General features: G+C 38.2%; 1 protein-coding gene across 1 annotated transcript in view; it reads left to right on the top strand.

The window, feature by feature from the left end:
- Positions 1–6,749, top strand: part of ALS2 (alsin Rho guanine nucleotide exchange factor ALS2) — a 42,600-nt gene extending 35,851 nt beyond the window's left edge. Inside the window, 6 exon segments of the mRNA XM_068407567.1 lie at positions 615–791; positions 1,180–1,225; positions 2,853–2,914; positions 3,537–3,686; positions 3,990–4,086; positions 5,466–6,749. Of these exon segments, the coding sequence (XP_068263668.1) occupies positions 615–791; positions 1,180–1,225; positions 2,853–2,914; positions 3,537–3,686; positions 3,990–4,086; positions 5,466–5,504 (571 nt within the window). The 3' untranslated portion in view covers positions 5,505–6,749.
- The last annotated feature ends 5,998 nt before the right edge of the window (positions 6,750–12,747 follow it).

Below are 12,747 nucleotides of genomic sequence, written 5' to 3'. Positions count from 1 at the left end.
ATCAGTAGAGATACTCTTCTGAGAAAGGTTCCAATGACCTGTCCAGGTGATATTAGTAGGCACCTTGTGTTCAGCTTTCCCCATTAGGATTACAGCTTGATGCCAAGCAAACTGCTGACTTTATGAAGCCTGGAGTGTGAGTGTATGGAGCTTGGTCAGGTCACTTAATGGGTTTTAGACTATTTTCTAGCTTGTGCTTTGAAGGTAAAGTTCAGCTGTCAGCAGAGCAGCTCAGAATGGGGGCTAAATGATTAGCACGAAGATACAGGTAAACCTTGAGCTACGCTATAGTGCAGTATTCAGCTTTTACATTATACAAGGAAGAAAGACAGTGTTCTGTTTAAAACACATAAACCCCAAAAAACCTGCACTGCAACCACTGCCCCAGCCCCAAACCCACCTATATGTGGACTGTAAAGGAAAATCACTCTGAATATTTCTTAGCACAGATACTATTTGATGGAATTGTAGTTATTATTCTTATCCCTTATGAATAGGCTCATACTAAATGAAAGATTTGTTCCAATGATTTTTTTTATTCAGCTTTTATAGATAATTAGGTTTTTTAAATGTCTTCCTCTTCAAACCACCCCCCTCTTTTTTTTTTTTAATAGCTATGTGGTAACCAGTTTTGGCTTGCTGCTCCCCGTGTTACTGCCACGCCTCTATCCTCCTCTATTTATGTTGTACGCCTTAGACAATGAGCGTGAGGAAGATATTTACTGGGAATGTGTTTTACGTCTAAACAAACAAGCTGATATGGCTCTTCTAAGTTTTCTTGGAGTGCAAGCGTGAGTATGCTTCAACAATAAGACAGAACTTAGAAAAAGATTATGGTATGTAATTAGATAAAGCAACTGAAAAATCCCTGTTGTCTAAAGTGCTTTTCTCTGATTAAAATTCATCTAAACTTACCTTCAAGCTAGTTAGTAGGTTGAGAGAGTGAATCAAAACTTCCCTCTTCCAAAAAGGGTGGGGGAGAAGGAAGATTGGCATCACTACAAAACCGGAGCGAGGCATTTCAAATTAAGCTATTTTCCAGCTGTTTGTGCTAGATGTACTTGATCCTGCAGAAAGAGCTGTTGTATGTCATAGAAGAACATGATGACTTCATTTTCATAAGGTGAAAAATGCTTTAAGACTGTGCTCTCTCAATAGACTGTATTTGGTTTCTTGCAGGAAATTTTGGCCAGGAACAGTATCCATCCTTGGAGAAAGCAGAAAGGTATGTTCATTGGGCCTTGACTTACAGTATGCTTTGCCCAGTGCTTCTCTGAAGAAGCTGAGATCATGAAGAAGCAGTCAAAGCATTTTTGACCAGGCTTTTTGCTTAAGAGATGCTATGCTATCTTGTTTCTTTAAAATTTGTCTGCTCCTTAAAAGTGATGTCTTACAATAGCTGTCAGTCCAGCTTTGTCACTTACTGTCTTACTCTGTAATGAATTCTAATTCAGGAGGATATTTGCTTGGTCTCCAGTTATGAAAGTGTGAGACTACAAGTCTATCAAGGAGATTTTTCAAGCTGCTTGATTGAGAGAGTTGTCCCATGGTATACTTTCTGATTAGGAGAAGAATTGTATAGTTTTTATTCTTAATCATTATCTTGGTGAAAGTGGCTGAACACTGGTCTTAGATGGTACTAGTGTTGTACTCAATCTCTGTGCTCCAGTAAGAGTGGTTTAATAATCATAACTTTGAGCAATTTCAATGTTTAAAGTATACTTTAAATCATGTCTGTTTATGAATCAGTACACTTCTACCTGAAACTTTTGATTTCTTATTTCTGCCTTCAGATCACCTCTTCCCTGTTTATAACTGGCTTGTGCAAAGTCTGTAATAATCAGAAGCATGGCTTTCGTCATAGTGTTGCTGCACGCAGACAAGCTGATATTCCTTGATAGAGATTGAGTGTTACAAGTTTGTAATAATAACCTGAGCTGCTGCTGAACCCCACCCCTGAGGCTGTGGGTTCCCAGCAAGACAAGTCCACTTTTTCCCAAATCATGAGTTGAAGATTCGCATGATTCACATGAAGCAAACCTCCACTCAGACTTCACATGTTACAAAATCCAGCAATAGCATGTTTCTTGAGTTACTTCAGATTTTCTGTATTTTTAGGTACTGGGTAAAATTCCGTCTGAATCCTTCACACTTTTGGTTTTTTGGTTAGAGTAGAGCCCCTCCACTGTGAGGTACTATGTGACGTGTCTTTTCTGAATTAAGCAGTATGTGATGCTCTCTGCAGCCATTTACCTTAATGCTGGGTCATTCCTTCAATTAAACAGGATGTTTTTAGCCAAGACATCATGTTTATATCTTTCTCTCCTATGTTCAGTTTCCTCATTTCTGTTAATTTCTCTAGGTCTTTTTGCATCCATCCATTCTCTACCTGCTCCATTCAGAAAGACTTGTAGGGTCAGTTGCATATTAAGAGCTAACATTTATATTTGTTCTTTTCTGTTTGCTCCAAACCTGAGTCTGATTATTGACTGCTATGACTTCTCTAGGTTTCAACCATTCCAGTCTTATGTTCCCTCTTGATTGTTAACTGTTAAGATGTAATGATTATCAGTCTTACTTGACCTGGAAGATAACAAAAACTGTCACTGATTCTCGTAACATACCAAGGAATTCAGTCCAGGCTTTTCTGAATTTTAAATTAAGCTCATACAAATTATATGTAGGCAGATTTCCTGGATGACTTCAGCATCCAGGCACATTCCCCTTTTTTCGCACTGGAAAACTGAAAAAAATGCCTTTTATCCCAGCGTTGCATGATATGCTGCTTTTCTTCTTCTGCTGAACAGTGGGGTGGTTAAACCTGCATGATAAATCTTCTCATGATTACACAGGTATCGTCAAATACAAAAGACGCTTGCTTTGCCTCTGCAGTTGAATGTCTACAGCAAATCAGGTAATTCTCTGATATTTGTCTTCTAGTGTTTTACTGTTCCTGCTATAGTAGTATTTAGTTTACTTGACTGTGATCCTTCACCTGTTGCCTTTTCGTTGTTCACCTTCATAAGAGTTCACCAGAAGTTTCAGAGTTCCTACTAAAAATGTTAGCAAATTCTCCCAGTGGGGAATGAAGTATAGCCTCATAAATGCGGCTGAGAGGACACCATTTAGAATAGAAAGGATGTCTAATCAAATATACATGTGAATTTCTAAAGAGTTATGGCAAAATGACCTGTGTGTGGGGAGATTTTCTGTGTCTGTTAGGTGACATGAGGAATTCTGGTCTAAGAATATAAGTAGAAATTAAAAATTTTTTTGAAAGGAATTTTCCCCTTTTACTACTATGTTAAAACATCTTAAAACTGAGAAGACAGTCTGACTTGCAGTAGTGTGCCTTGATCCAGTAATTATAGCCTGGGGTACTACACAGCCTTGGCAGCCATGGCTGCTGTGGTGTGAATGATTTGGCTTATCTTCTTGGGCATGGGGGCATGCTAGCTAGCAAATTGTCTTCCTAATTTAGATGCAGATATGTAACTTCTTATTGTTATCCTGTTTTGCTCTTGCTCTCCGAACAGTACCACATTTACCCCAGCTGACAAGTTGAAGGTGATCCAGCAGACTTTTGAAGAGATCTCTCAGAATGTACTTGAGAGTCTTCAAGAAGATTTTCTGTGGTCCATGGATGACTTATTTCCTGTTTTTCTCTATGTGGTGCTACGAGCCAGGTAGGCACTAAGAGTGGCATCAGTCATAAGCTGAGCATAGGCAGTATGAGTACTTCTACCTGTATTAAACACTCCTGCTTCTTGTTATAGGACTACTTGTAGCTGTTTGTAACTTAGTAAATTTTCCATTTTGGCTGTTTGTTTTGGCCTGAAAAAATTTTGAACAGTTAACTGTGAAACGGTGTCACCTCAGAATGAGGTTAGGGAAAAGCATGTTTTTTGCACAACACCATGTACAAAAAGTAAAAACACTATAATGGTATCTTTTGTTCACCTCTTCTTTCTCTCTCCCACATGTGACAGGATAAGGAATTTGGGGTCTGAGGTGCACTTAATCGAAGACCTGATGGATCCTTATCTGCAGCATGGGGAGCAAGGCATCATGTTCACTACCCTGAAGGTATGAAAATTTTTCAGGGTTATTAAAAGCTTTCTATGGAAATTAATCAGCTTTAAGCAATGATGATCAGCTTAGGACAACTGTATGAACATTAGGTTGTAACTTCTTTGATATTTTTATTGACATTTTTAGCTAGGACGAGTAAGGAAACTTAACAGAGTTTAGGATAACCTACAATTGCAGGTACTGCTAATAAAATGGTACAACGTGCAAATGTACTTTATTCAAATGTAATACTGGTTGCTGTTGACTGTTCTGAATGCTCACCTGTAGCTTGTCGTTCCCCTGAAACATAACAAACCTTATTCCCTTTACAAAAATTGGAATGAAGTGCTTCTTTGGAGATTAGCCATTCCAATAATGTTTAAGTCTAACAGTACACCAAGATGCTTCAGGAATTCAATTTTGGAAAAAAAAAAAATCTTTTTCTGGTGTCACTCTCCACATTCTGTTTAGTATTCTTCTCTTTTTAAATATGGAAAAAGGGAGAGAATCTGTTTTGATGAATACCCTGTTGTACGCTAGGACCTCCATAATGGAAATAGATTGTTTTGGTACTTCAAAACTGTTCAAACAAGTGGGTCTTCTGACAATTCATCTATGTGGAACTTCTTTGTGGGGTTGTTTTGGATGGAGGCTGTTAACCTGAAACTTAAATAAAAATCTTAAGCTGAGCTGCTAGGTGAACATGATTGTAGTTTTTGTCTGTGCAAACTGGAAATAGTTGGGTGCAGAGGTTTTTACATACCTGTTATTTTTATAGTGCTGTCAAAAGGGAAGGTTTGAGTTGGTTAAAATTTATCAAAGAATCTATGTAGTAGAAGCAGAATCTTATTTTCCACGAGTGCAAGTGTTGTCTGAGACATTTATGTTAAGTTTCTGGTCATGGCTGACCCAATCCATATTTGAACCAGCATTAAGGAGTGAATAGCTATCAAGCAGCAGGTCAGGGTATTTATCCAGATGGTAGAAACCTTTGCCTTTCAGTCTGTGTGCTTTTGAATGCTTAATCTCTGCAAGAAAATATTTTCTTTTTTGGGCCCTTCTGTCAAAGGGCAACTCTTGTGAGCAAAAAAAATGTACTTCATCTTGGCAAAGCTGGGAGCTGTGGAAGTATTCCGTGTCTCAAATCACGCTATCTTTCTTCAGTAAGAGTTGGACATGATTTGTAACTTAAAATCTCCTGTTGTTCTTTTTGTTAGTTTACATATTGGAAGATTCTCATGTGTTGAGTGTCACTGTATCATCACTGCTTGTAGAAAGCCTAATCCTTTGTTTTCTTGGATAGAAAAAAAAAAAATCAACTTTTTTGTGTATGGTGCTTTATCAGCTTGCTGAGAACTGGCACGTATGCTAAACTGAACTTTGTTTTAATTCAGGCATGTTACTACCAGATCCAACATGAAAAGCTTACCTAGACCATCATTTACGACCTGGCTCTGTGGGATAATCTACTCAGTGGAACTTCACTAATACTCACTTTCTTCCCTGAAATGACACTTGGAAAATACTCTGTTACAATTCCGTTGTTACAGATGAATATATTCAGTTGTTTCTTTTGAACTTTTAAGATTGGAAAACTGCAGCCAGAGGCTATCTGTGAAGCGGTGATGAAGCTAGAGACTTGGTTTGTCAAGTACTTGCCAAGAAGAAATAATTTCCTATTCTAACAGAAAGATTATTTACTCCTTTTCAATTAACAATGCTGCAAAAAGGCATGGCATCTACATAGAGTACCTGTGAAAGTCTGGACCGCATGGCTTCTAAAGCAGTGGGTTTGTTTTTATTCCTGGTTCGTCAACAGAGATGTTTAAAGAGAATGAATTGCACCACGGAACCATTCAGTCTTCCTGAATTAAGCTATTATGTTTGTTTATTTAAAAAAATAGAAATATGTTAGTATTTATAATGGGTAACCTGTAGTGTGTTTGGCTGTAAAGGTTCTGAGGCATCTGTGTTGAACAGAATTGCTGAATGCACTATTAATGTGCTGTTGTGGAAATAATCACACTGTCACGGGCTTCCCTGTTTACTAGAATTATAAATATGAAGGCATTCACCATTCTTTCTGTTTATGAAATAAATAAAAGGCACTGACCACTGCAAATTTTGGAACTGAATTAAATACCTGAAATCTCTAGTGTTCAGTCTCCCGAGGTCTGAGGACAAACACTTTCTCTGGAAGCCCATGTGACAGGAGAATGGGAACATGCTCTTGAACAGACTGACACAATGGATTAGGTTTGAGACTTTTGCTTGTTAACTTATGCATCAGAGTGAAAAAAGCTAACCTTGTTGTGTTTTTGAACCTGTAGAGAACAAGTAATTTCCCTGGGGGATTTTTGTGTGTGTGTTGTTCTGTGGTTTATGGTTAACTTTATTTATACCAATAACACTTGTGGATAATTTGGGTATTGTAGGTGCTGTTCTTTACCATGGCTGAGTCAAAACAGGGGGAGGGAGGAATACGTTACAGAATGTAATAATGGCGTAAGTTATGTCAAACTACCATAGATAATGCTAATCATATTTTTGAAACAGTAATTGTGGCTTGTGTATTGGCACCTAAATGGAAAGAAACCACATGTCAAAATACTGTTTTGAACAGTGACTGTAATGTAGCACTTTTCATAATAAAGTAAAAAAGATTGGTCTTTCTGAAATGATTTTTAGTTTTATCAGAGATAAGGGAAGAGTAATTCTGGCAAGATGATGCTTAAAACTGTTGTTACACTCGCAACAGATTATAGAGATAATAGAAAATAGCGATAGTAGACTTCATGTTTGCAAACAACTTTTTGTTAGCTTAATCTTATTTTTAAATTATACTGAATAATTTGAGAAGAGATAAGCAATAATATGAATAAAAGGGAGGCTATAAAAAGTTAATTTGAGAAGGGGAAAAAAAAAGATACACAACTAAGGGTGGAGAGTATAATGGCAGGAAGTGGAACACTTAATCTTTTGTGCTAGATGCAGTCTTTCTGTGCAGTCATCCCGTAGAACTCAATGTACAAAACATATTTAACTGAAACCTGTAGGAGCAGAACTGCTCTTTGAAAAGGAGCTATGCTGAACAGCTCAGTAAATCAATGGCAATAACTTTCATCTGCAAAGATCTGAATTCAGGATTTATTTCACCTTTTGTAGGAGTGTAATTATTAAAACCAGGTTTGATTTCCCCTGCCCCCACCGTAACTGTTCAGGGTCAGTATTTGTTGTCTTCAGATGTTTCGGAAGAAAGGAATGGTTTTAATCTTCAGCTTTGACATGCAAAAGCTTTGTTTCATATGATCTTACTCACACATTGATTCTGTGCCTTAAACTGAGAATGTAACCAGAGATGGGAAGTTTTTCCATAATCTTTCTGCCTGTCAAGAAGGAGGGGTATCTAAAAATATGTAGCAACTTCAAATGTTTAACTTCATTCACTGTGAATGATGCAAAGTTGAGAACTAAAAGAATACATCTGCCTATACATACATACATACACACCCCCCCCGCCCTCTTACAAAAAGTAGTGATATCGCATATGAATTTAGCTTGCTGATAAATAGAAGCAGACAGCCTGGGCTGGATTATTTTTGGTCTTTCTGATACATAGCTCAGTTATTAGCTGAAGAGAATCCTAGGATTAAATGTGCTTCTGACACAGATTCCACTTTACAGCCTACGTGGGCTGTGATGCATTAGGAAATCAGTACAGACCAGCTTTGATTTGTGTATTTCTGTAGTTAACAAAGAAATGAGTTAACCTGCAGGACTTCTCGGTCTGTATTGCTTCATGGTAATTACTTTTTTCTCATCTTCTTTGCCTCTTTTTTTCCTGAAATTGAAAGCTGGATATTTCTTGTGCTGCAGCAGTAATCCTGTAACCAGCAACAGAAGATCGATGTTACAGTGTTATAGATTCTTGTTGTAATTGCAGGCGTGGTAGCTGAAGACAGACCCTAAGAGATGACTGCCCTATTGACTGGGAAAGTTGCCGAGAATAAGAAACTACTTAAGTGAGAGACAACTTAAAGCAGGCTTTTTATGCAAGAAAAGGGTTAAGGGGATTTGCTTTCTTCTCCCTGATAATGAGTAGTTCTAAGGTTAGGTTTCTGCGGATTAGAAAGCAGAGGATGTCCATAGATTAGCTGGGGCAGGGAGGTTACTTGCTCTACTAACATCCAGCAAATACTCTTTCCCTCTGGAAATTCCGCATGAGCTGAACATGGTGTATTCCGTGATGTTTGCAGGTAAGAAAATATGCCCTGTCCTGAAGCCATTGTACTGCACAGATGCATTTCCCCCATGCAGCTGTGAAATTTAGTTTATTCTTGTAGCTACAGCAAAGCTAATTAAACTTGTGTTACCTGTTTAATTCCCATTAGATAAATGTTAGAGATACATATGTATGGGGGAGTAAGAGCTCAACAGAGAATTTTTTCCTCACTCCTAATCTCTACAAAGTATTCTGACTTGAATGCCAGGTGCTATACATCGACTTACTTTGCCAAAAGTAGGTTCACTTCCTAACTGTACTTGTTGTTAGAAGCAGTTTAGGGAACTACCTCCTGTTCTGATATGGTGAGAGATAATGTAGAAGAAAGATATGTGACTGATATGGGACTGTAAAACAAATTGTTTCTTTGAACTACCTAGCCATGTACTTCTCAGTTGATTTAATATCAATGTGTTGATGTTGTCAGGTGGTTGTTGTTTGGATTGGTTTGGGTTTTTTTTTTTTAGTAAGCCCAAGCTGTTGGCAATAAACAGCTGGAAGTAAAGCTGGCTGCCTCACGTGGCTACAGTGCGCTGCACCCAAGTATTCTTCTCTGAATGCGCTGCTCTTTTAGGAAGCGACACTTGAGTTGCGTTTACCTCCGTGTAAACAAGATACTCGCACCACCAGTAGAGCTGTAAGCTTTTGTTTAGAGGGAGGCAGAATGAATCATCACTGAATATATCTGATTACAAAGAGTAATAGCAGAATGTGTTCCCTCAGCAACTTTACACACATGCAGGTGTGATTATCTAAATCTCACAGAATGCCTTATGTGAACATAAAATTTATTCAGTCTTTTTTTAACCCGTACCACCTCAGACTTGCAGTAAGTGGTTCTTGGGTCAAGATAAGGATATATGCTTTCGAAGGATAGGTCTCAACCTTTGCTTAGAATGTGTCAATGGCACTAATACTTAGGGTTGCTTTTTTAATTAAAACACTTTCAAGTCTCAAAGTGTACAAAAAGCAACATGGGTTTTTACACTGACTAGAAGAAGCTGACAGACTTCAGGGATAAGACTAGCCTAATTAAGTTTACTTAATGCAGAACAAAAGTCCTCTGTTATTTGAGAGGTGCTGCATGTCTCCTTATTACCATTTTTTGCCTAAACAGTTTGCTGATTTATAGTGGCTTATTTGCAACAAAAGCTTTCTCAGTGTTCCCTGCCCTCAAGCTAATTCAGTGTCTTCTATATGCCAAATCATTAATTTTGATAAATTTAAAGATGAGTAGTTTTCTTTGTTAAACATGCTCAGTAACCTTGTCAAGCATCTTACCCAAAGAAGTGTATAAGAGCAGGAGGGTTGATGTTCTGAATGTCACGTTCTCTGGTATCATCCCCTTTAAGAGGCTTGACAGCATCCAAAATTGTCCACTTTGAGACAATTCCGAAAACTGTATTAAAAGCAGGGCTTGGGCTCCCTTGCACCTTTAGCCTTGTGTCAATAAGACCTGGTCTGTCTGACAAATAGGGTCAAGGAATCTCATATGCTACTGCTTAAGGAAGTAAGCCCTGTAGCCCAAAGTTGGGATAACTGATGTTTGTAGACGTGAGGTGACAGGCTCCTTTTGGCTCTAAATTCTGGCACGCTCAGCGTGGATATCCAGTTCTTTCCCTAATAACAGGCAAAGAGAAATATCTTCTGAGTGTCTGTAACTGCATGCAATGCATGTGAATAGGAAGGACCCTTCACTGGCTGGGAGATTAGTCAGGTAAGCCTTTTAGTGAGAACTTCCATCTAATTTATTTAGATCCCTGGAATGAGGAGACCCTGAGCTCTGGCCTTACAGTCTGCGTAGATACAAGTTTCATGAAATGAAGGCACAGTAGTAGTTATAAGTCTGTTTGAACTCTGACCTTTCCCCTTAAGCAAGCAATTTAGTAGGTCTTTTTCTAAAGAACTGCACAGAAGCAAGATACTATTCTTCCTCTCTTCTGGTAATGATTTATTCATCATCTATTACTACTGACAGCTGCTGAAACCAGGCTTCACAGTTGGAAGCTGCTTTCCTTTTGTTGTGTGAAAATATGAAACAGGTACTACTTAGGAATGAGGTGAGCATGTTGTTAAGAACTTGACAGATTTTGATGTTCTGTCAGTGTGAGCATAAACTCTGTAGTAAAAAGGCAACGATGGACAGAAGGGTTACTAACTCTGTGTTTATTATTAAGCCTAGCAGCTCTGATAGCTATACCCAAGGATTTCTCCCAAAAAGGCAAGCAGTCAGCATTCGGTAGCTTTCCCAGTTTTTCTTGTAAATCTGCGGTCAACCTTTAAGACAAACAGTGTGCCTAAAACTTGTAAACACACTCAAGTTAATCCCACATCTGTTCTCTATGGAAGTAGTGTGATACCAGAAGCTACAAGGCTCTGTGGGGAAAAAAAAATTACCTGGCGAGTATTTTAAAGGGGTAACAACATTGGTTAGTATTTTAGCAGAATCGGAAGTATTTTAGATCTCCAGAAATGTTGTTCTTTGTCTCTATTTGCAGGATGATTCTCAGTGCTGTATTTTAAAATGAGAGAACTGTTCAGTAGAAGACTGTAGAATATTCTTTCTTTGACAGCAGCAGGGTGACTTGCTTGTTTTGCTTTACTATTTTTCCCCTTCTGAGTCACTGGGCTGTGCAAGATCTGTCCTAGCTAAGAAGAAATAAATATGATCCAGCTCCCAAAGGCTAAAAGGGACCTTGATTAAGGTATTCCTAAGACTATACTGGAGAGGGTAGTGGGGTTTTTTCCTGTTTTCCTTTAAACTTCTGTTTTGTAACAGAATATAAGCAATGCTAATTGTCAATATGGTGACATGCTGGTTTGGTAGACAACACGACTTGAACAAAGCAGGTTTTAAGATTATATTGATTTCACTATAGTTTTCACAAGAGAAAAGATTCAGTTTTCAGTATGCATCTGAGGAGTCTTCTACAAAAAATGGAGGGTTTTTGCTTGTCTGTTTTGAGGTTAAGGGGTCTTCTAAACTTTCTTATAACTAGTTAAACCAAAAAGCTTTTGGAAATATTTCTTGTCTTTCACATGTTTCCCTATATGTGTTTGCAGGGTCCCACCCTACTTAAAAGGGCACGTGGTCTGACACTTTGAAGCTAAATAGGACGAAACATAGGAAAAGCCAGATCTAGACTTGAAATAACTGGAGTTTTATTCTGGAGAGAACTGGGCTCTGTTGAATGGGAAGGTACTGTAAGTGCAATGTGGTGAGAGCCTTCTGGGTGACAGAGTATCTTTATACATAAAAGTTGTATATGCTTTGAGTGAACCAACTGCTATAAAATCATACACCTGGCAACAGATGCATAGTAATAAGTAAAGTTCATCACAGTGGACAACCGGAATGTATTTGTAGATGTGGCTTGGCCAAACAAATTCAGCTAGGGTTAGGATAGTTGTCCCAGAAAGCCCAGCTATATTATAACAGGGATTTTACTCATTTATTCTTTTTAGAGGGGAAAAAAGTTGGGTTGGTTTTTTTGGGTTTTTTTGAGGGATGTGTGTGATGAGGTTTTTAAATCTGGACTTTCAGTATGTGAAATATAACATACAGATCAGGAGTTGGCTCCTTTAGAGTACATCTGAAATGTTTGGACATGCTCTTTTCTTTTGTCTTCAAACATCCTTTACCACAAAACTGTAATCAGGATTTTGAATTGGGAGCATGCTGTTGGATGTCTGTGTAGACTATATAAAGCAAAGTAAACAGCCATTGTACATGGGAACCAACAGATGTCAGCAGGGTCTGTCTTTAGTTCTTGAAAGATCTGAAAAAAAACTAGTTATAAAAGCTAGAGAAGCTTTAGAATTAGTGATGATAATAGGAAATGAGGCTTCTGAAATGTAGTTTATGGGATAAGCGGTCAGAACATGTTTCCTTTTAGGACATAACTCTCAGACTGAGTACCATCTCTTTGTAAGTGCTTCTGCAACAGAATCTGGAGCTATAGACTCTTAGTTTCCAAAAAGGGCGGTGGGGATGGGACACGGCGATTGACCAAGCTGAGGGTTACTTGTGTGTTCATATTACTGTTCTTCAGTGAAAACCAGGAGCGCCACTGTCCTGAATGTACTTTGCAACATAGGGATTCCTTTTTCCATGTCTATACCACCCCACGGTAAAGATTTCTGTCCTACTCCTAATGTCTTCAGTAATTAAGAAACAGGTATTCGTGACTAGATTTATATGGCCTGCTTTGTTAAATCCATCATTAGGCAGATCAACTAAGCTTAACAAAGGGGAAGGCAAACTCTTAAAGGAACAGAACGCAGACTAATGAAAAGAAAAATGAAATAATTGCAGCTCAAAACCCAGTTCCCAGTGGATGTGTGGTAGAAGGATTCAGCGTTACTTTCATAAAATATGAGAATAGTTGTTCCCA

This window comes from Nyctibius grandis, chromosome 9 (assembly GCF_013368605.1).
Source record: "Nyctibius grandis isolate bNycGra1 chromosome 9, bNycGra1.pri, whole genome shotgun sequence".
Lineage (NCBI taxonomy): Eukaryota > Metazoa > Chordata > Aves > Nyctibiiformes > Nyctibiidae > Nyctibius > Nyctibius grandis.
Note: the sequence above shows the minus strand (reverse complement) of the source record. Positions and strands in the feature narration are given on the sequence as shown.